Genomic DNA, 22,854 nt, shown 5'->3' with positions numbered 1-22,854 from the left:
ACTGCGATTATTTTAAGCTCTGAAGACAATTTATCAAATTACAGTTCTGAAAATGGTACAATGTGAGTCATATTTACTTCACATTCCTCCTTCTGCAGGCTCTCGCTGTTGGCTGTGGGTTATTTATTACCTCTGATGCCTGCCCTGAGAAGCTCCTTTCTGGGTCTGTATTTCACATTTAATGAGTGCTTTTGCAATTTCATGACTGTTTTCTGAAGCTAAGGTGGCACTTTGCAAAGCCTGGTGGTTTATGGCCCATTTCAGACTTCACTGATTCCTGCCCACCCCTTTGCACATGAGCTGTGAACATCTCAGAGCTTCTCCCAGACCCTGCTGTGTATCAGCCCATGCTTTGGAAGCTTTAAGGGCAACAGCAGGGGCTATCTCACCTCAAACAGGACAGATTAATCCATGGGATAGGGACCGTTCCACGTCCAGTGAGGCCACTGGTCAGTGATGGTGCAGAAGGTGGACACACACTCCAGTGAGGAATGTCCCAAGAGATCACAGCCTCCTTGGGTTGAAGCTGTGTATCTCCCATTGTGGCTAGCACAGGTTTTTCCCATGAGAAATTTTCTTGTGTTTTATAAATAAAGATAAAGTTTGGATGTTGTTGGAACAGTGTCCCAGAACTTGGACAGTGCAGGCCTGGCCAATCAGGCCTGGGGGAAGGCTTCTGACTGACCAATCTGGGTGACTTTTGAGAAGTCTATATATGTGATGAAATCAAAACAATAAAGGTCATTCCTTCATGCCACTGAGAACTGGTGCTTTCATTACTCTGCTAGCTGCTCAACAGCGACATCCCATCACTCCCTTTATGGATTTGGAGGGATGGATCCCTTGCTCATGCTCATGTTTCAGCATCCCAAGGCACAACACAGACTGCCACCAGCTCCAGCTGGGACTCTCCATGACTGGTTACTGCCTGGATTTTATCACATTCACCCAGTCTGTGCCTAGACATGAAGGCTTCAGAGCTTCAAGGACACCTGCTCCTGCAAAGAGGCTGTGAGCAGGTGACCCACAGCTCTGCTCTGTCTTGGCCATGGACAGGTCACCAAATTCACAGTGTGTCTTTAAAGTCCTTGGCAGGTTGTCCCCAGAGTACTTAAAAGCCTGTTTAAAGCTCTGCCTAGTAAGACTGTCCTCAAAAAGGACAACACTTTCCTTCAAAAGCAAATTTTTGTCTCTTTGGGGGATTGAAGTTCCCTGGGGACTGGTCTGAGACTGAGGAATGCACATTTACAAGAGCCAGTTATTGCTGCAAACCTCCCCACCCACTGTGCTGAGTGATGTGTCTGCAGTTTTGATCTTACTCTTTTTTTTGTGATAAATACATAGTGGCATATGCACTTAAAACAAGCACGCTCTGGTAAAAAAAACAAACCTCCAGACAAATTTCCCCTGCTCCTTTCCAAAACAAAACTGAAATAAACAACCCAAAACCTCTACAAAAACAAAACACACCCCTGCACTTGCTCCTTTCTGCTGGGGAGAGAATGACAGAACAGATGTATAACAGAAGCTATTTCTGTTGGTTAATGCATTTCTGGGGAGATGCTGAGAGATAGTAGTGATAAGTTTAGAAGCAACTACATAGGAAATATATTAGAATAGAGCAGATATCCCCACCTGCCCACAGTGTCATTCTAGCAAGTGTTCATTTCTAAGTGATGTGTCACAGAAATCCTGCTCTGGGTTCGTGTGAAAAATACATGTGAAATACAGAGCGTGCTCAGAGCCTGTCTGTACAACAACATCCTACAGAAATTCTCACTCTTCTGCTTCCTGCTTGCTTTCCAATTGCACAGAAATGTCCCTCTCTCCTTGTAACCATCTCAAGGAGCTGTACTCAGAGTACTGGGAGTTATAATAATTCCCACATTTAATTTTAAAATTTTTATCTTCTTGCCAATGTTTGTAGCAGTCAGAAACTGCTCTTGTATTCCATGGGAAAATATTGGTTTCAATGAAATTGTAATTTTCATTATCGGGATGATTAAATCAACAACATTAAAATAACAATGACAGAATCATTCTCATTTCCCATTTCAAGGCAAAAGAAAACAACACTTTGAAATGGTGATTCAAAGCATGTTATTTAGTTAGAGCATATCTTGTTAGCTGAATCAAACCCAGTGATCTTTCACTGACACTTTTATTAAAGATGTTACCAAATTTGCTATTCCTCAAAGCCTCAGCTTTTCACTTCTCCATGCTCCTCCTTGGATCAGAAATCACCTATTGAAACAACCCCAAAGGAAGCCATTCTCTTTTCTAAATAAGAATAACGATGACTGTAAATGAAAATCACAATAACCTTATCCTAATGCACAGGGCTGCTTACAAGACAGCAATAAAGTTGAAATTCCCTCTGCTGGGAAGACTTTCTGAATGCTCTGCCTGGCCTCCTACTAATCAATGATCAGATAATACAACATTTTCATAAAAGCTGTCACTATCAAAGTGCCCTGCAGGCTGTTATTTCCCTGCTATCACAGGCTAATTATTATTTGGATAAATTGGCATCTGATAGCCAACAAGCTGGTGCCCAGCCTTCCCTGCCATCCCACGGGAGCTGAGCTGAGCTGTATGGAGTTATTTCCATTTGTGAGTGGAACTGTGCCTCCTTCTCATCCCCTGAGCTCTGATGCCATCCCAGCATGCTGGAAACCAACCTCTGCCTGCTGTCTTCACCCATAAGATGTGTATTTCTGATGGAAATTTTGAAGAGAAGGGAGACAAATACCCCAAATGGAAGGAGAAATTATCTAAGTAATCACAAATTAGGAGCCCTTTGGATGTTGTGTCCTACTGAACTTTCAGGCAGCAGAACTATTGGCTGAAATGGGAAGCAGGATGAAACTTGGTCTTTCTCTAAGCTTTCTAAAGGCCAATAACTATTAAAACCACTCGTGCTCTATAATGTTTGACACAGACCATATCAACTTTCACTGGGCACCTACTGTATTATTTCTCCCTACTTTGCTGGAATTTTTATCTTCCCTGTAGTGCTGGAATCATCTTATTTCTACTAGAAAGAAAATTAATGACTGACAAAATTTGATTGCAATTGGGTGTCTTTAGAAAAATCTTGTTACCATTTCTGTAAATTCCCTCAAAGGAACTCAACAGGATAAATTTAAATGGTATTTTCATAGTCTCAAAATTGAGGTCCAAAGTTCACAGCAGTGAGACCTGTGAACGTTCGGATCCTTTCTGAGTTCTGCAACTGATTGACAAAACTACACTATATTTCAGGAAGGAAAGTCAAAGTAGAACCTGTTGAGCTCCAAAGCATCCAGGAAGACTAAACCACATAAACTGGAAGGAAGTTCATCAGGGAAGGCAACCCACCTTGGAGAAATATCACATCCTTGCTGCATGAAAGCTCCTAGGGAGAACCAGAGGCTGTTGAATATCCCAAACTCATTCGTCTGGTCGGTGGCTGGCTGGTCTCGTCCTTCCTCAAACTCCTCGGTGTGCCACTCGTAGGGGCTGAAGCGACTCACCAGGAAGAGGACAACACTCACTCCAATGTAGGCAAAAACAATGCACATCCATATCTCGTAGGCCAAAGGATCCAGAAAGGAAAAAACTCCTGGTTTGGACTTTTGAGGTTTTTTTATCATTATAGATATACCTAAACTCATGAACGGTTTGGAAAAGTCTATGACTTCTTCTCGAACCAGGGTGATGGTTAATGGTGCCACAGCCACATCTGCCCTCTGAAAAGGAGACAGAAAAGAGATTTGCAGACTGGGAATGAAATATATCTGCTAACTCCAGTGTATGATCCTTTGATCTCTGTTTAACCTCGCTATTTCAGAAGAAATCAGACAAAACCAATTCCAAGAAAAAGGTTAAAAAGGAGAAGTCCATAATATTGGTGGATTATTTCCATTTTATCCCTACTGATTACCAGATCTGTTTTGAAATTACAGTGCTTTCTTTTTGCAGCCGCCCAGCTCTTCTCATCTGATTTATCCACTGATGTCACAGTCTGATGAAGGTGATTTTCTCTAAAAGAGCTTTATCATCCAAACATCAAAAGAGGCAAGGAAAGGCCAATCTCCTGAAAAAGGATGTCAGGATGTTTACTTCCATCAGGAACTGCTTTTTGATTGCATAACTGATGCAGGAGAAGAGGAAAAATGTTCCAGCAACACTGATGTGCACTCTCCACTAATTTTGCAATCCATCTTAAAAATGGAGAGGGAAATGTATTGAAATGGCTGGCAGCATTTACAATGGAGCTACCATCAGGGGACACATCATCCCTGCTCCAACACAGTGTCACAGGGACTTGGGCAGTGATGCTCCCTGCATGCTTTGCCTGGTAGGAAAAGGGAAAATTAGACCCCTCTGTCTGAGGGAAGCCTAAACATCAGAGAGTATGAGCTACCAGACCAAACCAGGTTTAGAAGTGTAGGGTGCAGGCACATCCCTGATGATGGAAATGAATGGTTGGACAGAAAGTAATCTTGTCCTACCATTCACCACTCATGTGCTGAGTGTTTGAAATATTTCTTTTCCTTCATCCCTCCATTATCATGCAAATATAAAATACGGTAAAATTTGGAGATTTTACCCGTGGGGAAGTATGACCTTTCGATACTTGCTCTTCTAAAAATGTAAAGAAAAAGAATCTTGGAACTGTTGAAAGGAAACGTTTTGACATTTCCACGGGCACAGAATGTGCTGTCTCTCCCTAAATTAAAACGTCTCACTCGGGCTGATTGTTTGCACTATCAGAGTCCTCCAGAGAGCTCAGGCTGACAGGGGGCAGGACTCCTTCTAACTCCGGGGCTTGAATGTGTTCCCATGTTGGGGAAGATGAAATAGGAAAGCCTTATAGATATGATTACCTTGCAAAAGATGCTGAGAACATAGAAAGTATAGACGAAATTGAGATGAAGACAAGGTTTGAGTTGAAGAGTAACTAGGAAACAATGGTATGGCCACTGAAGGTAATCCCCCTTCTTGATAGAACAATGCCCTCTGCCCAGGCAGGTCCAAGGGTTAAAGCAGACCCTGCCTGCCTGGCAGAGGTTCCAAAAAGCAGTTTTTTAAGGTTTAAAATAGAACCCCGTATGGTAATGTGATGATTCTTATAGGTTGTAAGCAAATGCTGTAGGGTTTGTAGCTTGTCTCAGATTGGTTAAAGAGAATTAGAATATTCAACACAGAAGATGATTTATTGTATTGTAAACAGCAAATCGCTCTCTTTTTGCTCTCTCTTTTTGCCTCTCTCTCTCCCTCTCTCTCTTGCCTCTCTGGCCTGCTTTGAGCTGAGTCTTGCAGCCTAGCAGGCCTCTCACACCCACGTTCATTCACAATAAACTCCCATGCTCTAAAACCCATCTTTAGAGATCTCCCGTTTCTATTTTATCCTCATAACCAAATCCCACAGAGCTGAATCCTCCATTCCCAAGCGCCAAGAGCTACACGTCTTAGGGACCAGGCTGCAAACTCACCCCGTAGACGAGTTCTCCCACCATGCCATTCCAGGTTTTGGTGTCAGGGTCCCTGGCTCCGTACTTGCCATCGCGGACGATCTCCAGCCGGTAGTGGTAGCCCACGTGCTTGGCGATCTCGGCCGCCAGCTCCACACAGTAGCCTTCGTACCTCTCGTTGCCCTCAAACTGGTTGGCGTTCTTCTTGAGCATCACATACGGGTCCTCCTGGCGCACAGAAGAGCAACGTTGAGCCCTGTGCCACATTCTGCCAGCTGTAGACCAGCTTCTGGCCACCCTGCAAAGCTCTGTTCTGTGTTCTGTGCCAAGGGACACAGCCAACGCACCGTGGGCTTGGTCTAGGAGGTACAAAGTATGATTTTTTTGATGTGGAGTGTTCTTTCTATTCACACAGAACCTGTGTGCAGCTCCTGCAGTGATGGGCCTGAGGGGAATGGAGTAGCTGGCAGGATTTGGGCAACAAACCTTTCAGTGTAGTTCTGCGAAGGGTGTTTATTGTGTCTGAGCTGTGAATTTTTAAAAGCATGCCTGCCTGTGTGAGCACAGGCAGAATCAAATCTGCTGGACAGGAGAGAGCCTTAGGATGTTTAACTCAGTTTGTGTATTGTGTCTTCTCTGCAGAATCCCAGTAAGTGATCAACAGACAAATTAGTAACATTTCTTGTTTCTGCAGGGTGAGTGTATACAATGACACAATGCATGATACCATACATTATAGGATACCTATTATTTCTTCATGATTATAGTGGAGATTTGCTTTTAAAGCAATGATTCAGCCTCTCCGTACAAAACAGCTTATCCTTCCCAAAACTGCAGCCCCCATTCAGTGGGATAAATACAAAGCCCAGGTACAATATTCCTAATTTACCTGTGTTGATGCCTCTATAATCTTGTCATAATCTTTTGTATTTTCTACAGTTAAGCATGAGAGCTCTTTAATACCTACTTAATTAGCCACAGCAATTTTCAGATACCTTTATGGAGCCTGCAGAAAACAGTAAGGGCTATTATTATTGTTATTGTTATTGTTATTATTATTATTATTATTGCTATTATAATAATGATATAGTACAAAGAAGGGTGCATGAGTGGGAAGAGGGAGCCTGCACATCAGGGAGATGGGGGAGAGGGAGAGCTGGGATGGAAATCATGGCACTTACTAGGATGGTTGTGACTATGTAGGTCCTGTTCTGCAGGCTGGTGGACTCGTTGCCACTTTGGGTATCTACGGCTATTGGGACCAGCTTCTCATCTTCATTCCAATAACCAATCTGCCCAACACAAACCCAGGGTTAATATGGCTTTGGAATATTATCCAAGATACAGTCACTGGGTCATCCAGGATGGATCAGCCTTCTCTGCATGTTCATACCCATACAGAAATCTCCTCTCGATTCTTTTGTGAGGGGGACAGGGAAATTCCCCATCCCACTGTGCCTCCAGCCTGAAAATAATATGCATTATTTGCTGCAGCAGCACAGCACTTGTATGCACGTAAAAATATTTAGCACTTTGTACTGGTAATTATTGCCACTCCTTCAATGAGAGTTCACACATCCCCTGTGTGACTTCCTAAAATTATTCTAATGGTGAGCTTGCCTGCTGCATGTGCAGGTGCTAGAGGGTGATGAAAAGTTACCCTGCAGAAAAGCTGAAAGCCTGCATGGATATAGGACTGACTCTGAGGACATCTTGAGAAAACAGAACAAAAATCAAGTCAGAAAAAAACTCCCAATCCTGAGCCAATGTCAAAAAGTTTGGGGTTATGAATGAACTGAACACTTGTAATGGGAAGAACTCTCAGGTTAAATTCTGCTTAATAATAATCAGGGATTTGGGCTGAGCTATCACTCCTTGCAGGTAAAGCAGAGTGCCACTGAATATCTCCAGGAAGATCATGGCTGAGGTTATCCACTTTCAGAGCTTGATTTTTTAAGAGGTTTTCCATCACCTCGTGTAAATATGAAGCTGCCCGAGCTCTGCTCATATGAAAGGAATTTCTTATCACAGTAAATGGGAAAGGGTATTAACTAGGGCACGACCAGGAGCCTGCTGATGGCAGATTAGAGATCTTAACAGCTGAGGAGAAAAAAATCTATGCAGGCTTCTAATCACTCTTCACTGCACAGACAAAAAGGATGGAGAGTGAGGAAAGAGCTTCCATAGCTCTGCTCTAGGGAAACAAAAGCAGAGAGATGGGTGTTTGCTCTGCACCTCTAACCTGGTGAATATAAAATACAATATGCATTGTGGCAGTGATGAACATGTCTTCCAAACAAATATTATTTCTGACAGTAAATACATAGAAAAATCAAGACATTCAGCCACTAAATTTCTTCTTCTCTAGGCTCTCTCCAGACTGTCAACTTATTGAAGTTCAGAGACCCAAACTGGACATGATTTTGCCTTTGTCCTCTTATGAATACTTTGTAGCAGAGGAAAACTGCTTTGTATGTCTTCAAAACGACAATTCTTTTATTTGTCAAAGAAAATTTGCCTTTTTTTTGCTGGACTGTGGGAGGCTTTGATCTCACACCTGCTGCTCTCAGGTGTAAGTATAAATTTGAGACAGGACCTGTAAATATGGAACTTTCATTATTTACATTTTTCTTAGTTTCAAACAAGTTTTTTATCTTTCAGGGGACTGAGATGCAAAGAATGCCCCATTCCAAAATATGTAGTGGCTCTCCTTTATCAAGGAATAACTCAGTTATTCTCTATTCTTCAAATACATGGTATCTAAAGTGGGACATAAGCACCTAGAGTCAGATTTTCAAAAGGATCAGTGTTTCAAGGGCTTGGCATCTCTGAACAAGGCCGGATTCTTCAAAGAGCCTGGGATACAGAAAGGGATCAAGACTTCAGAGGAGCACAAAGGTCTGTGTGGCTATTGGGACATGGTTAGTGGTAAAGCTTTTGTCACTTCAAGGAGAGCAGAATTAGGTCAACATAAAGGATTCACATACAATGGTTAGGGCAAACAGCTCCTGCCTGGCTGTGCCTTGGTTTACCCTTGGAAAAGTGGAAGGGCAAAGCCAGACTTGTCCTGGAGCTGGGACTGCACCTGTGCAAATGGTAAGGGTGAGATGACCAAGTTTTACCATCCTGGAAAATCTTTGCCACACACCTGAGATGCACTTGTTGCTCTTGATAACACCTTCCAAATATTTTTTCTTTTACCAATATGCCATGAATCCTCCCTAGTGCTTGGTTTTGCTCATGCCTAGAGCTGGGCATTCACTTGTTGTGACTCCACAGGCAAACTTTCATGAGCAGGAGAGTCTGTTGAGACCCAACCACACTGTCACTCAAACATGGGCTGGAACTTCACACAGGCTGTTAGGTCACTCTGTGCTTTACCTTTCTGATGCCATCGTGTTTCATCTCAATCACATGGAGGGTGTAGTTGGTCCTGCGTCCTTTCTCATTAAACTGAACGTTGCCAGACAATCCTTCAAACCGGACCTTAAATAGATAAATATCAGTGAAGACAGCAAATTGGTCAGCTTCTCACCCAGTGGGGATTCAGCAGCAGTGAGAGGGGAGGGGAAGGAGGGTGGCAATGCAGTCATTACTCTCAATTCCATGCAGGGGAGGCAGCACTTCTTCCTGACAGTGGGATTTCACCAAGGCTCACTCTCTGCAGCATGCCTGGCTGTGGGCACAGCCATCCTCCTAACTAACTGTTTCTTTAAAAAACCCTTTCTCTCAAAACTCAGTGGTTTAAAACTTATCTCAGCCTAAGAGCTAAATCACCAATGCGAGCCCATCACCTTTTAGGATGTGACAGTGAGCTAAATCAGCTCTGAACTCCTTGAGTTTTGTGGGGTTTTGTATTTTCTAAATCTGACCTGGAGTTGGGATTTGGTAAAGAATTTGTCAGTTCAAATGAGGAGCTGTAAATCAGGAGGAAAACGAAACCATGGCCACAGCTCCCAGCTGTCATCTTTTGACAGAGAGGAGTCTATAAGTTATCAAGTAAATTTAATTACATCTGCACCAGATTAATAAAATTCAACAATTTAGTATTGACATTTTCACAGGAAACTTTGAACCATAAATCTCTGCTGATAACACTGCTGAAGTGAAGTGATGCTCATGTCACATCCCACATCCTGAACTTCTCCTTGCTGCAAAAGTTGCCAGCCTGGAATGGAGAAGGGCTCCTGACTGGAATCACATACTGTGTGGGAACCAGGAGCATGGGAAAAACAGTGCAGATTTGGGTTCCTATGGAAACCACCTGGAGAAGTTCTCATGCCCCTGGGTTAAGAATTAAAGGTTTGTTCTCTGCCTTTACCCTTGCTTTGGACAAACCTCTTGTCCCTGCAACTGAAATCTTCCCACATGCAAAATGGGGATAGGTATTTAACAGCCTTTTCAAATACTCTGAGATCCTCAGAATAAAGACCCATGGTGAAGAAATGAGGCTGTGTCATTACAGAGGAAATCTGCCATTAATCTACTTAAACCATGTTTGTTTTCCAGCTGTTACAACAAAGGTTTGTCACGGAAATGAACATCTGCCAGTATTTTCTGAAGCTCTTTCAAATCAAGAGGTATTCCTTGTGACATTTGGATAAACATGCTTTTCCCTTTTCACAAGACACAACATGCCCATAAAAAATAGATGTGCTGAAAAAGCACCATTGTCTTAAGCACTCCCAAGCCTGCTTTTTTTCATGTCTCCTTTGGTTTTCTTTTCAGGTTCTGACCGATTCTGAAGCTCAGGTCACAGGTGCTTGTGCTTTGTAGCTTTGTATGCACTAAAAGGCAGGTTTACAGCATCAATTTCTTCTATCTGAGTGAATGAAATCTTAATCCTGTGATATCCATGTGGCACTGAAACGGCAAAAGGGATCTCTGCTATCCATGCTGCAGGATGCAGCACAGCTTCTCCATCACTCACCATCCTCCAATGGCAAATGCAAAATACAAAAATGCAATGCCGAATGCAAAAATGCAAAATACAGTGACGACTGATTTCAACAGTGCTAAGCACCAGTCAAGTCAACTGGAGACATGGAGCATTTAAGTGCATTTGTGTGTACAAAACATTAAGACATGGATGGGCATGTGGCTCTTTACTGGGACATCTGGAGCAGAAGGATGTTGTGGCTTTCTGTTTTACAGGATTAGTCAGCAGTTAGGGAGTACCTCTCTGCTTATTAGATGTGCTGACCAAATAATGATAGAAAAAAGGATTTGTTTAAAATTCTCATAACCTTTTCAAAGTACAATTGAAACCTTAGTGTATTGGTTTTAAGCAATATTTTGTGGGCCTTTTCCTGCAAAAAAAAGAAAAAAGGTAATTATCTTTAATAAAAACATACATTCTGCTGTAACATGCCAGATTTCTGGGTTTTTTTAAATGAAGAATGTTTTATATTTCTTTTCATCTTTGTTGCTGCCATCCATGAACCATTGTTAGGAGGTTGCAGTGAGGTGGGGCTCAGTCTATTCTCCCCAACAGCACAACAGAACAAGAGGAAATGGCTGCAGGGGAAGTTTTGATTGGATATTAGGAAGAATTTCTTCATCAAAATGTTTTCAGGCATTGGAATGGGCTGTCCAAGGAGGTAAGTGGTGGAGTCCCCATTTCTGGAGGGATTTAAAAGATGTGTGGATGTAGCAGTGCTGGGGACATGGTTGGACTTGATGATTTTAGATCTTCCAACCTAAATGTTTTTATGATTCTATGGCTCCTTCCTACACTAAACAGGAATAAGGCAATTTGAGAGTTTATTCCAGACATTTGAGTAGAAGTAAGTAGAAAAGCCTTTTGCTTTTAAAAAGCTTATAAAATTTTAGGCATTTGTGAATGGGAGGTGAAGAGAAAGCACACTGTGAGCAGCTGTAAGAATTGCCCTACCTGTGAATCTTTACAGAAAGGATAACTCAAACCTTCAATCTTATCATAAGTTATTCTATTTCCATGTGCCTCCTTCTTGCTACATTACTAAATACTGGAAGATTATCAAATTCATAGCTAAATTTGTGCTAGGAGGCTTCTTGCCCTGCCTGTTTCAGAGTTTTTTATTTTGACCATCACAACTGAACTGGTCAAACCTTTTAAAAATTATTATTTTTAAACATTAAAGAAGCAACTTTTGCAAATGGATCTTTGTGTTCTTCCCCCAAAGTCACTACAGCTGAAAAATTAGGACTTTTGGAATAGTTCTAATGAAGATACAAGGAAACTTCAGAGGAGATTTTCCAACAGACACACAAAATTGTATTTTCTAGCTGTCTAATTTTAATATCCTATTCTCATAAATTCAATAAAGGAAAATGCTTGAGCAGCTATTGCTCATCAGAAGACTACCAAGTATTTCATGTTTATTAGGTAACCTATCTCCCTAATGCATCAGGGAGGCTGATTTTATTATAAGGGCTTGGAGAAGCTGTGACAGTGATTTGCCCAAGGTCATGCAGAAAGTCAGTGACAGGCTTGGGAACAAATTGAATCCAAGCAATAAAATCAAATCAGATGCAAGACTTTGTTTTAAAGGAATTGTTGTTTACCAGTAGGCAAAACCAAATCAAAACAAAATACTTGAACAACTTTACATATGATACAAATTAACCAAATAAATGTTATTTTTCTTGCATTTTTCTCAGTTAAGGATAGAAGATGGGATAAGCTATATTTGGATAACACTGAACTAGCAGTATTTGCAAAGAATCCATCTATTTCTGTCAGCAAAAAAAAAGGGCTAGAAATGAATTTCAGTCTTGAAATTTAATGAATTTTAAAATATTCTACCTTTGCAAGTTTTTGATAAGAGTGTATTATTTTTCTCTCTCACGGTAAGTTTCACATCGAATTTTTGTTTATTCAAAAATCTAAATTTTATGCAGGATGAAAAAGCAAGATTATTAGATTTGAGGAATAAACTAAGTGGCTGCTCTGAAGACTTTCATGAATCCTCACACTATGAAACAAACTATAATCTGCACTTTGACAACACTTTGGTGACAGCCAACACAAAAGGCAAAATTCACATGCATTCATTAGCAGACTGGAGCTGAAGCTGAGCTCACAGAGAGTCAAATAATCTGCAAAAAATATGATCTTAGCAGGTCTGTGTCTTAGGGAGGGGAAGATAAATACAGGGGATTTTAAGGGGTAATATTTTGGCTTTTCCATCCCAGAACAACAACATAAGTTAGCTCAGGCAAGGACACAAGTGCTACATCAGATGCCACCAGGGAAAGCAGTTTGCTGGATGCACCCTGAGCCTTTCAGACTCTGGAAGGGTCAGCTTCTCATCCCAGGTGATTTGCGGATTTATGTTGGCGCTCCTGCTGCTGCCCACACGTCCTCCCCCTCTGCTCTGAGCACACGCAGCCCACCGTGGGTCCCCACCTGCTGCAGGGCTCTCTGGATGTCGATGCCCTGTCCCCAGGGCACGGCGGGGTTGGCCAGGCAGTCCCCGGCGTTGCCGCGGCGGGAGATGTCGATGCGCTGCCGCCGCAGGTTCTGGAACGCCTCGGCCATCACCCTCACGCCGTCGTACGTCAGGGCAGAGGTGTACTGCAAACACAAGGGCAACTCAGGGTGACTGTGCAGGTGACTGGCTCTTGTTGCTGTTGAACCGCCAGCAGAGTGAAGGAATCAGGCTCTCAAATGTGGCAAAATTCTGGTTTTATTAATTAATTCTATCTTATATAGACTTTCACAGATCATCTGGATTGGGCCAATTCAAAACCTCCCCCTAGTTTGATTGGCCAGGCTTGAGCCACCTATGTTTCCAGAGACCGTTTCAATAACATCCAAACTTTATCTTTGTTTATAAAACACAGGAAGAAGAAGAGAAAAATTCCCATGGGAAAAGTCTGTGCTTGCCACAGGCTCTGTCCTCATCCTCCCATCTAGGAAGTTCAACAACATCTTGGTCCCTGTTGACTCCCAAAAGTTGGTCTCAACTTTCACGACCGGGAGGTGAAGGAGAAACTCCTGATTTCACTCCCTGAAGAAGACTCAGCCTTCCATTCACCCGTTAGCCAAGTCTTTGTGTTTGATTAGAAGCGTTGACCTGAACTTTTGAGGAGCACATTATACTGTGTAAATGTGAGCTACGTGAAATCAAGAAACGAGGGACTTTTTCTGGTCACAGGTGGAGACCAGAAAATTCCATCTCAACTGGCAAAAAGTCTGCAAAAGATGAGTTTATTCAAGCAGAAACTTGCACAGAAACCTTGTAAAACTCTTGGCAAGAACCATTAGAGTTAACTCCTTTTCCTATGATTACCTACTGATTTAGTTGTTTACAGCTTTCTTACACTAATTACAAACACATCTATTGCAGAGTGTTTGCCACAAATGTATTCATTTTCAAATACTAAACAGAAAAAAACAACCTCTCCCTCCACCCATCTCCAGAACACCTTCAGGGCCCCTTTGTGTTAAGAATTAAATACTTTTCCCCTCTGTTGTACACACTGATTTGAAATGCTCAAAAAGAACATCTGGAAAGACTTTATTATCACTGGATGTCTTGTAAACAAGTCAAAGGTTAAGGACTTAATGAGGCTTTTTGTTTTTTATATGCTGAGCATTATGAGATATTTAATTCTTAGCTTTGAGCGGGTAAAAACTGGGAGACTGAGTGAATACATTAAATTGTGTATTTCTTAGGAGGCAGTAACTGCAGACTGGTAAAATTTAGACAATGTTAAGGCTCTTGGAACAGATAATGCTCATAATTATACTGAGAGTTTCTCAAGTGAGAATAAAGAGCCATGTGTGACCACAAAGAGGTGAGCATAACTTGAACTGAGCCAGATGGACCCAAATTAAATGCATATTTTTATACCACTTGCCTTTGGCCTCTTCCAGTCCACACGTGGATGCTCTCTGGCATCGTTATTCCTCCACTGTTGCATGATCCTGGCGGGAACAGTATCTGTGTAATTCACCAGCTGGAAGCCTGTGACATTGGCTCCACTCTCCCTGAATTTGGTCAGGTCAATGTCCATGAATCCCTAGCACAGGAGAGAAACAGGAGAAGCTCATCAGAGGAAGACATCTCTGGGTGGGTAGGAGGAATCCTGCCTATTATGAATATGGCAAACATCTCAGGAAAAATCTCTTCCCTCTGGGAGGTAATGTCCAGCTCAAGAGAGGCATCAGTTCCCTGACCATGCTGAGAACTTGACTTTCTCACAGAATCTGAGCTGACCACATCCTGCAGTTACCACCCAGGGAGACAAATAATTGTATTTACAATAGCTGGTCTGCAAGAAAGTTAGCAGAATAATGGAAAAATGTATCCTGAATAATGCTTGGATGAAATTAATAAAGTTTGTAAAATATATTAGAATATATTTTTCACCCAACTCTAGATTTTACACAGAATTGTTCATCCAGCCCTAACTTTCATGGACTCAGTCACCACTGGATAGGCTACTTCTTTAAAAACACAGTTTGTAGGGAAAAACAAATCCTGAACAATAAACTTTCACCCGATCAGAAGGAATAGGTTGGTCAGCTTGTTTTGTTACTAGAAAAGCCAGTTTATAGAATTAGCTAATTTGGGAGAAAAAAAGGTGCTTTCTTAGACTTCAGATCACTAATGAAATACATTTCTTTCATCTCCTTGTTGTTCTTGTCTGCTTGTTGCTCTGTGCATGCAATGAACACACATGCAGACACACATGTGTGCTGATCAGTGTGGCATTGCAGAATTAATCACCCCCTTGAGTCAGACTTGAAAACCTAATTAGAGACACACTGCAATATGGAGAAAGGGGTCATGGTGTCCCAGCTTCAACCCCAACTGTGCAGCACTGCTGCTGTGCAGAACTGCTCTCTGTGGCTCCTTGCAGAGGTGCTTGGACAGGGCTGTTCCCTCCTGCTGCCTGTGGAACAGACTGAGCTCTGGTGCCTTTTTCTTTAGGGATACAAACACCAGAGATGGAGTCAATTATTCACACTGTCACCATCAGCAACCTCAGTGCACGAGGGGAGATGAACGGGAGGATTGTCACCACACAACCACTTGAGCAGCAGAAGAGCTTCTTTGAGCTCTGCCTTCCCCCTGCCCTGCTGCTGAGTGCTCTCTGCAGGCTCCTCATCAACCTGCCCCTGAGGAGGTGAAGGTTTCTCTCCCTTCCTTGTTCTCAGACACACAATGAGGGTGTGAGCTGAAAAAGCCAAGTTACATCATTTCCAGGAAACACCAATCAGGTTCCCAAAGTGGTGCTCTCTGTTCACAGGCTGAGGGAGTTAATTAGCTGATCAACCTCCAAAGTCAGGATCAAGACATTAGATGGAAACCTGTTTTGGGAACAGACCTTGCCAGGAAAAGACCAAATTGCCCTCTCACATCAGTGTCAGACCAAGGGAGTCATAAGTGACTCAAAAATGACTTTAAAGACTTTCACATTTTTTCTGCCAGCATTTTGTAGGCAATTTGGCATCTACTTAGAAGGCTGAGGATTGGATACTGGTGTACAGATGCTCTAAATAGATGGCTTATTTTGCTTCAAAGTACAGTGAGTTAGGTTAAAAGGGGAAAAAAAGTGATATTTTGTGTGTACATATTCCTCAGGATGCTGGTTAAACCCACATCAATCTGGTTTGTAATTGCTGGCGTAGGGGTTTCAGAAAGCCAGAGCTGTGATTAATGAATAGGAAATGCAGCAGGATAATTGTCCCTGACATCTTAATGCATTTCAGGCCAAGTGGTTTTTGACATGTAGATCTCCTAAGATTCAGAAAAAGGGACCTCACAGGGTTGCCAACTGGTTATTCATGGCTGGGACCAAATCACACTGACATTTTGCTCCTGGGAGGTACTCAGGGGAAAAAGATCTGTCAAAAGAAACTATTGCAGAGCAACTTGAAGTTTGTGCAACCAGCTCCTCTTTGGGAGACCTGCAAAGGCAGCAAGAAAAGTCCAAGTTCACAGCAGAGTATGAGTAAGGTGTCTGATGTTAAGACCCCTCAGAATGCAGATTTAAATAAGAAAATTTAAAAAAAAATGTTATGGCAGCAATGACAAGACAGCAGTGGTTGAAACCACTGTACTTCACTGTTTTCCCCAAACAAAACCATTCTGAAACTGAAGCAAATACTCAGCAATATTCATTGGGATTCATCTTGCATAAAATTTTTAAATAATCTGAATAGATGAAAGGAGTTATTTCTTCCTAAAAATTGTGCTAATTTTTCCCCACTGATTTTTGTCATCATTCAGTTTCTTTAAAAAGTGTGGAGACCTCTGAAGATTTTCCAATCATTTAAGGCAGTTGGGACCATAGAGGACATCATTAACCTTCAAGACATCTTTGCATTTTGGCAGTTATCAAAGGCTGAAATAATTGTTTTCACCTGTTATCCCTCCTCCACATGCCCCATTACAAGGACATTATAGGAATGCTCCTAATTACAAAGGGATTTTAATCACCACACCACTGAAATCTGCTCAGAGCAGATCTGGGGAACATGAGAACCAACAATCAGGCAAATCCAGAGGTCAAATATTTTAGAAAATAATTCCCAGAGCAGGTGAATTCTTGCTAGCAAACATATAAACAAAAAGCTATCAAATGTTATGCAAACTGGTTTTTGAAAATGCTTCTATTGACAAAGTGGCAGTAGGAATTCAATATGCTTATCTCTCCTTCTGGAATATCCATCAGTGCTAGCAGGAAACAGGAGAACAGGAGAATTACAATATTTGCAACTAAAGAAATCATGAATCATCTGTCACTTTGTACTAACTATAGACACACATTGCAAAAAAAAAAAAAAAAAAGGATCTTTTATTTTGTTTTCAATTGTCCATATTTGGGAAACAGAAAATAAATTCTTACAACTTGGCTAAGAAAAGACTGTAACCCATGACTGAGGGGCAGCAGCTGTGCTGTTGCAGGGATATGTTTATACCAACCAGTTTGGGAAAGAACTAGCCCAGAAATGCTTCCCTCTGTCATCCAACCAAGCACAGCAAGAAGTGAGCAGTGCTGGAAGGATGCATTCCATGTGGTCCCATGGAGCCATCAAATGGCTTTGAAACTGTTTCTAAAATTTACCAGGGAATACTGGCAAAATCTTGCTTTGCAGCCATGTCTGGAGCACAGTTCAGGGAAATGAGCTGAGAAATGAGCTCCTAGAATGTGGTTGTATGTGAGTTGCTTCAAGCTCCTGACACCTGAAGCATTTGGGATGTGCCTGTTGGACATGCAGGGATCAAGCTTCAGCTCCCTGCACAGCACTGGCCATCCCCAGGGAGGGGGAATATGGGAACTCACAGTCCAGTGCCCCTGGAAAAGCACACAGGGACCCAGAGGCAGCACAGAGCAGCAGGATGTGGAGACTGCAGGGGAGACAACAACACTCCTGCAGGCACAGCTATCCCTGGGAACCATCACAGCCAGGCTGGAGGGGACATCCATCAGCCAGCCAACCCCTGCCCCATGGCAGGACCAGCTGTCCCTTTGGTTTAAATTCACTCCACAAAACCACCTCAGCCAAACAGAGGACGTGGCCTCCTGCCTTGCACATGCCTGGAGAACTCCTGGCTCTCCAAATGCCACCGAAGGAGCAGGCTGACAACAAACCACAGCAATCTGTCCCCATGGTGCTGATGGGCTGAGGCAGCTCCCTCCTCCAGCCTGCTCTGACTCACAGCATCTGCAGCACGCTGCTCCAGCAGCAGCCAGCCTGGGTTCAAAGGAGGGAATTTGCTCTTTAGCCCATGCCATGGGCTCCTCTCTGCATTAATGAACCTTGCAGAGCAATTACGTGCAGGGTGCTGCTGAGAGGAAATAATATGGGCAGCTATTACAGACCTTTGTGGCTTCAGATAGAAAACAGTACTGAGAAGGGGCTTTTCCTCATTGTGCTTTCCTTGATGTGTCTGTTCTTTATGCTGTTTTTAAACTGAAAGCAGTTTTCAGCCAAAGGTTGTTTTACTGTCCCATTCTCTGCCTTGGTTGCTGGGAGAGGCGTCAGCAAGTCCCACATTTATATTCCTCTGCACTGCTTGTGGGCTCAATCATCAAAGGAAATGCATAATGCACGAAGACTGATGACTTGAAATGGGCCTCATGAATCCATCTTGATTAAGTGGCCCACGAAGGATCTGCCTTGAAAAGAAAGTCCCTCCAGAAATGAACCAGCTCCTAATTTATACCCTGGACACTATGAGGAGCCAGAACACTGAGTGGTCAATGCAGGCAGTTGCCAGTGTAGGGAGAACCTCATCCCTTTGTGCACAACCCTCCTCAAATCTGCCAGCATCACTGACTTCCCCACATCTCTCCTTTCACCCTCATATTTCACTGCCTCACCATCCCAAACCTCTGCCTCCTCTCTGCACATGGATGACACTTGGTGGCACAGCTGCTTGTGGAATACCATCCCTGCCCACGGGAATGCACCCAGACATTGAGAGGCAGCCAGCCATCGCCCCACACCTCCAGATTCTCTTTGTGTTTCACTAAACTTGCATTAATTGCTGGCCCTTTCCCTGCAGGTGCCTCCTGTGGTGCCTTTGAAGCTGCAGGAGCAGCAGCACAGGCTGAGCTCTGGGCAGGCTGTGGCTCAGCAGCTCAAAAACCATCCCACAGCCCAGCCAAAAACCTCCCAGCCCGTGCTCCAAGCCTCCTCTTTTCCTGGGAGAAAGGACATTACAGAGTCTCCTTGAAGACAGCCACGTTCCTGAGAAACAGTGTTGTTTTCTCTCCTCCTGCTGCATCTTCTGAGCTCTCCAGATCTGCCCTTGAGGCTGGTAAACTCAGCTTTGAATGAGGAGAGGGAAAAACACCCCTTTCTTTTGAATTGCCTGGAGAAGGCTTGTTGGCTGAAGCTAACAGCCTCCTCATCAGGAAGGAGTATTAGGTTTTTTAAGTCCCTTTCTGTCTGGGATGAAGAGACTAGAGTCTGCTTTGCAGACTGAAATATCCTTTTCAAGCCAAAAGCGTTTAAGCAATTCACTCTGAGCTTGGGTGGGTGCCACAGAAACCTGTGGCAGCATCGGGAAACTGGCCCAGCTCTGTTTAAATGCATGACTTGCAATGCCAGACTACTTCCTCATAGCAGATTTTATGATTACAAGAAACTTCGCAAAGCAAAAAATTTTTGCTTCTGAATGGCTGTAGATCAGCTGAGTGAATACAAAGTGGCTCCTGTCATTCCAAGGTACAGCAATGACTTACTGCAGGGAGCAAGAAATTGAGTGTTTCCAGACGGAGCATCTCTAATATACCAAATTATCTTCAAGCTTGACTTCTCCAGTGAAGCATCATTCCTCACTCCCATCACTTTGTATTAATGAGGAGGGTATGTCAAAAAAGAGCCCATCTGCTCCAGTCTCATTCCAGTGTGTCTTGCAATGGGAGAGGGTTTTTTCTCCTCTGCGGAGTTATTAATGTGTCAAATCCCATTGCTGCAGCACAACATGTGAGTCCTCACTGTAACTCAGAAGTTAGTGAAGAAAGGGAAAAGAAAGACAGGAGAAGATGGCACTGTCAGACACCTCACCAACCCTGCAGTTTGATGAGAGTGTTTTGTCCTGTCTGTGGATGCAACATAAGCCAGATCAGGTGAGAATGCAGATTTTAATCCAGATTTTAAGCACAAGGGATTGGAGATGAATCAGAAAATATGAACTTTTCTTTGGCGTAGATCTGCAGATTGTGATATTTGCATTTGCCCAACCCCACAGCTGCAGCACATTCTGGGTGTAAATGACCATACACATCTTGTCAGAAGGCTCAGTGCAGGCAGAGGAAGAAATGCTCTAGGTGGATGTTTTTTGCATTAGAGAGCTTCCAGGGCATAAACTGATTTAAAGGTTTGGGAAATGTGCCGTGCAGTGGCAGATGCCATGAATTCAATCAAAGATATGATTAAGGGATGACCTGATCAGAGCTTACAAGGATCAAAACATCAGTAATGGAATATTTTGTCTAGCAAACAGAAGCATAAATCTGGTGGAGGAAGCTGAAGCTAAGCATGTTTTGACTAGAAAAGAGCACAAATGAAGTCACCATGAGGCAGATACTATGGATTTACACATCAGCACTTGCCAGTTGAGCTGGGGTAATGGATTAGGAGATGGCAAATGGCTGAGGAAACCTGTTAGTTTAACACCATTTCACTGAAATTTAAGCAAACATATTTTCCCTTCCAATAGCTGTAATATAATCTGTCAGTTACTCACCTGATGCTCTGATTTTTTAAGCCACAGTAAGTCACTCATGGTTCTGAGCCCTCATTAACTGCTGCAAAAATCCTCCCAAGGTTGCTGTTCATATTCTCCTGTGTGGGCAATTTTTGTATCAAACCAGATAATTTTCTTATACATGAGACACTCTAGTTCAAGCAAAAATTAATTCAGGGCACTGCTGTGTCTTTTACTATCAGTAATTCGGATGAGATAATGTTATATGGGGTTCTTCTGCTTGATAATTTTTGAATCAGGACACAAAAGCTGTTTGGAAGTTGAAATGCAGAAGTTTCACTGATATATTAGTCTTCCTCTGCATAGAAAATGAATTTGTCTCATGAGCCTACTTGCACCAACCTCTCAGGAAGAAGAAAGGTATAATGGGCATAATGTCAGAAACCTTAAAAGTAACTTAGGGTGTATTTTTCCAATTGAAGAATGTAATTTTTGGAAGACCAGGTATCTTGAGATTTTTTGCCAGGACAAGAAGGAGATGCTGTGCACATCCTTCTGGAAACTTCACAAACCAGAGCTTCAAATCAGCAAGAGATGCACACAAAAAGGGGGCAAAAAAGTCAAAACTGCCCATCTAACCCACAGGTCAACTGGATCAACCCAGCATATCTTGTCTGAGTCCTGCACAAGCCACTCTGCTGGCAAAGCTGCTGTGCTGGGAACTACTGCACTACCTGCACCACCACCAGCACAACAGCCAGCACAATGCAACTGTCCATGGCCTCACTCAGTGCTGACAGGCTGATGGAGAATGGCACAGGAAAAAGTGCTTACCTTTGCTAATCAACACTGTTTGTATCTCTGCTTTTCCCTGCCACCCCTGCCATCAGCAATCTCATGCACTTACCTATTCATCTTCAAAAAAATAAAGAGCATTTGCTGAAAGAACAACCTGGACTAATGTGCCAGGAGAGAAAAAAGAGGCTGAAGCACTGTATGTGGGAGCTGTCTTTCATAATTTTGCTTTAAAAAGAGGTCACAAGAATGTCGCTTATTTGATGACAAAGATTTTTCTCTGCCCAAGAGAGATGACACTCCCCCTGATGCTCTCCCACTACTGACAGCAGTCAGCTCACATCCATGGCGTAGGACAAACAGATACACAAAGCCAAGGTTATGAGGAAAAAGCCTGAATTTCAAAGGAAAGGAATCCCAGAAGTTTCTAAGCTTGCTCCTCTGATAGTATTGACTGTATTTTTTTTTCCCCTTTGTGGTTGCTAGAACTGATGATCTCAAAGGCTGAGAACAAAGCTTAGAAAAATAAGACTCACAAAAACAAACACTTCTTAAAGTTGCCAAATCTCTTTGAGTTCCAGAGGGGAAGAGAGGGAGAGGGAGAATGACTGCAAAGCCCCAGTGCACTTGACAAATATCAAATATCCAGAACCAGGCTGGCTCTGGTAAATGCCAACTGGGGTAACTCTAATGGGTACCAACTGAATATCAAGATTTCATGAGTGTGCAAAAGCCATGCACAGTGCCAAATGTGGCTTGAGGAGAGGCAGGGATGCTCACAGAAACCTTTCCCCTGGCAGGGATATTTCAGTCAGAACTTTGTAGGATGGGCAGGGCTGGGCAGACAAGACAGGTTGTGTCTTCAGCAGGTGTAGCAGGTTCAGAGAAGGAAGCTTGCCCAGTGCCTAAGGTGCAGAGTGGTTTCATTTTGTTTGTGAACGCAGAAATATTATTGTCTCGCCTTGGCAACAGCAATTTCACTGAAACAGAAAGTTGCTCCTGCTAGGATATACCAGCTTTCACTTGCTGCTGTCAAATTCTGCTCAGTACTTCACTGCAGCTCACCCAGGGCAGCTGCTGGGCAAACACACAGCAAGGTTAATGCAAGGGAGTGCCTCTTTGCTCATGGATTGGCTGTGGCCAGACAGGGAATTCCTCCATTCCAAAATGTGCCTATGGAGGAGTTTTTTTAGACTTTTCTCAGCCTGTGAGGCTTTCTCAGCCTTGCAAACTTGCTTTGCATTCATGTTGCAGCACCAGTCTGAAGCTGCTGTGACTGGGCAGTCGTGTGCTGCTGCTTGGATTTTGGCTGAGTATAGCTGTGAAAAGGAATATAGCTATAAAAAGGAATTTAAGTGGGGTTATCCAGAAATGTTTCCCAATATTTGCTTCCAATGTGTTGCTTCCATGATTGGCTATTTTTCCATAGCCAAGGAGGTTAG

General features: G+C 42.9%; 1 protein-coding gene across 4 annotated transcripts in view; it reads right to left on the bottom strand.

Annotated features, from left to right (window-relative positions):
• GRIA1 (glutamate ionotropic receptor AMPA type subunit 1) overlaps window positions 1–22,854 on the bottom strand; it is a 118,004-nt gene that overhangs the window by 31,760 nt on the left and 63,390 nt on the right. For all 4 annotated transcript variants that reach the window (XR_014854924.1, XM_085073775.1, XM_085073772.1 and 1 more), the window contains exons 6-11: window positions 14,307–14,468; window positions 12,850–13,017; window positions 8,841–8,945; window positions 6,641–6,751; window positions 5,481–5,687; window positions 3,361–3,731 (exon numbers count right to left, since the gene is read on the bottom strand). Coding sequence is in view for 3 of the 4 variants with exons in the window: in XM_085073775.1 (XP_084929901.1) it covers window positions 3,361–3,731; window positions 5,481–5,687; window positions 6,641–6,751; window positions 8,841–8,945; window positions 12,850–13,017; window positions 14,307–14,468 (1,124 nt within the window). In the remaining variant the exon portion in view is untranslated. The remainder of the gene's footprint in view (window positions 1–3,360; window positions 3,732–5,480; window positions 5,688–6,640; window positions 6,752–8,840; window positions 8,946–12,849; window positions 13,018–14,306; window positions 14,469–22,854) is intronic.

This window comes from Lichenostomus cassidix, chromosome 13, assembly GCF_008360975.1.
Source record: "Lichenostomus cassidix isolate B80296 chromosome 13, HeHo_3.0, whole genome shotgun sequence".
Classification (NCBI taxonomy): Eukaryota; Metazoa; Chordata; class Aves; order Passeriformes; family Meliphagidae; genus Lichenostomus; species Lichenostomus cassidix.
The sequence above is the reverse complement of the archived record's forward strand: the minus strand, read 5'-3'. Positions and strand labels throughout refer to the sequence as shown.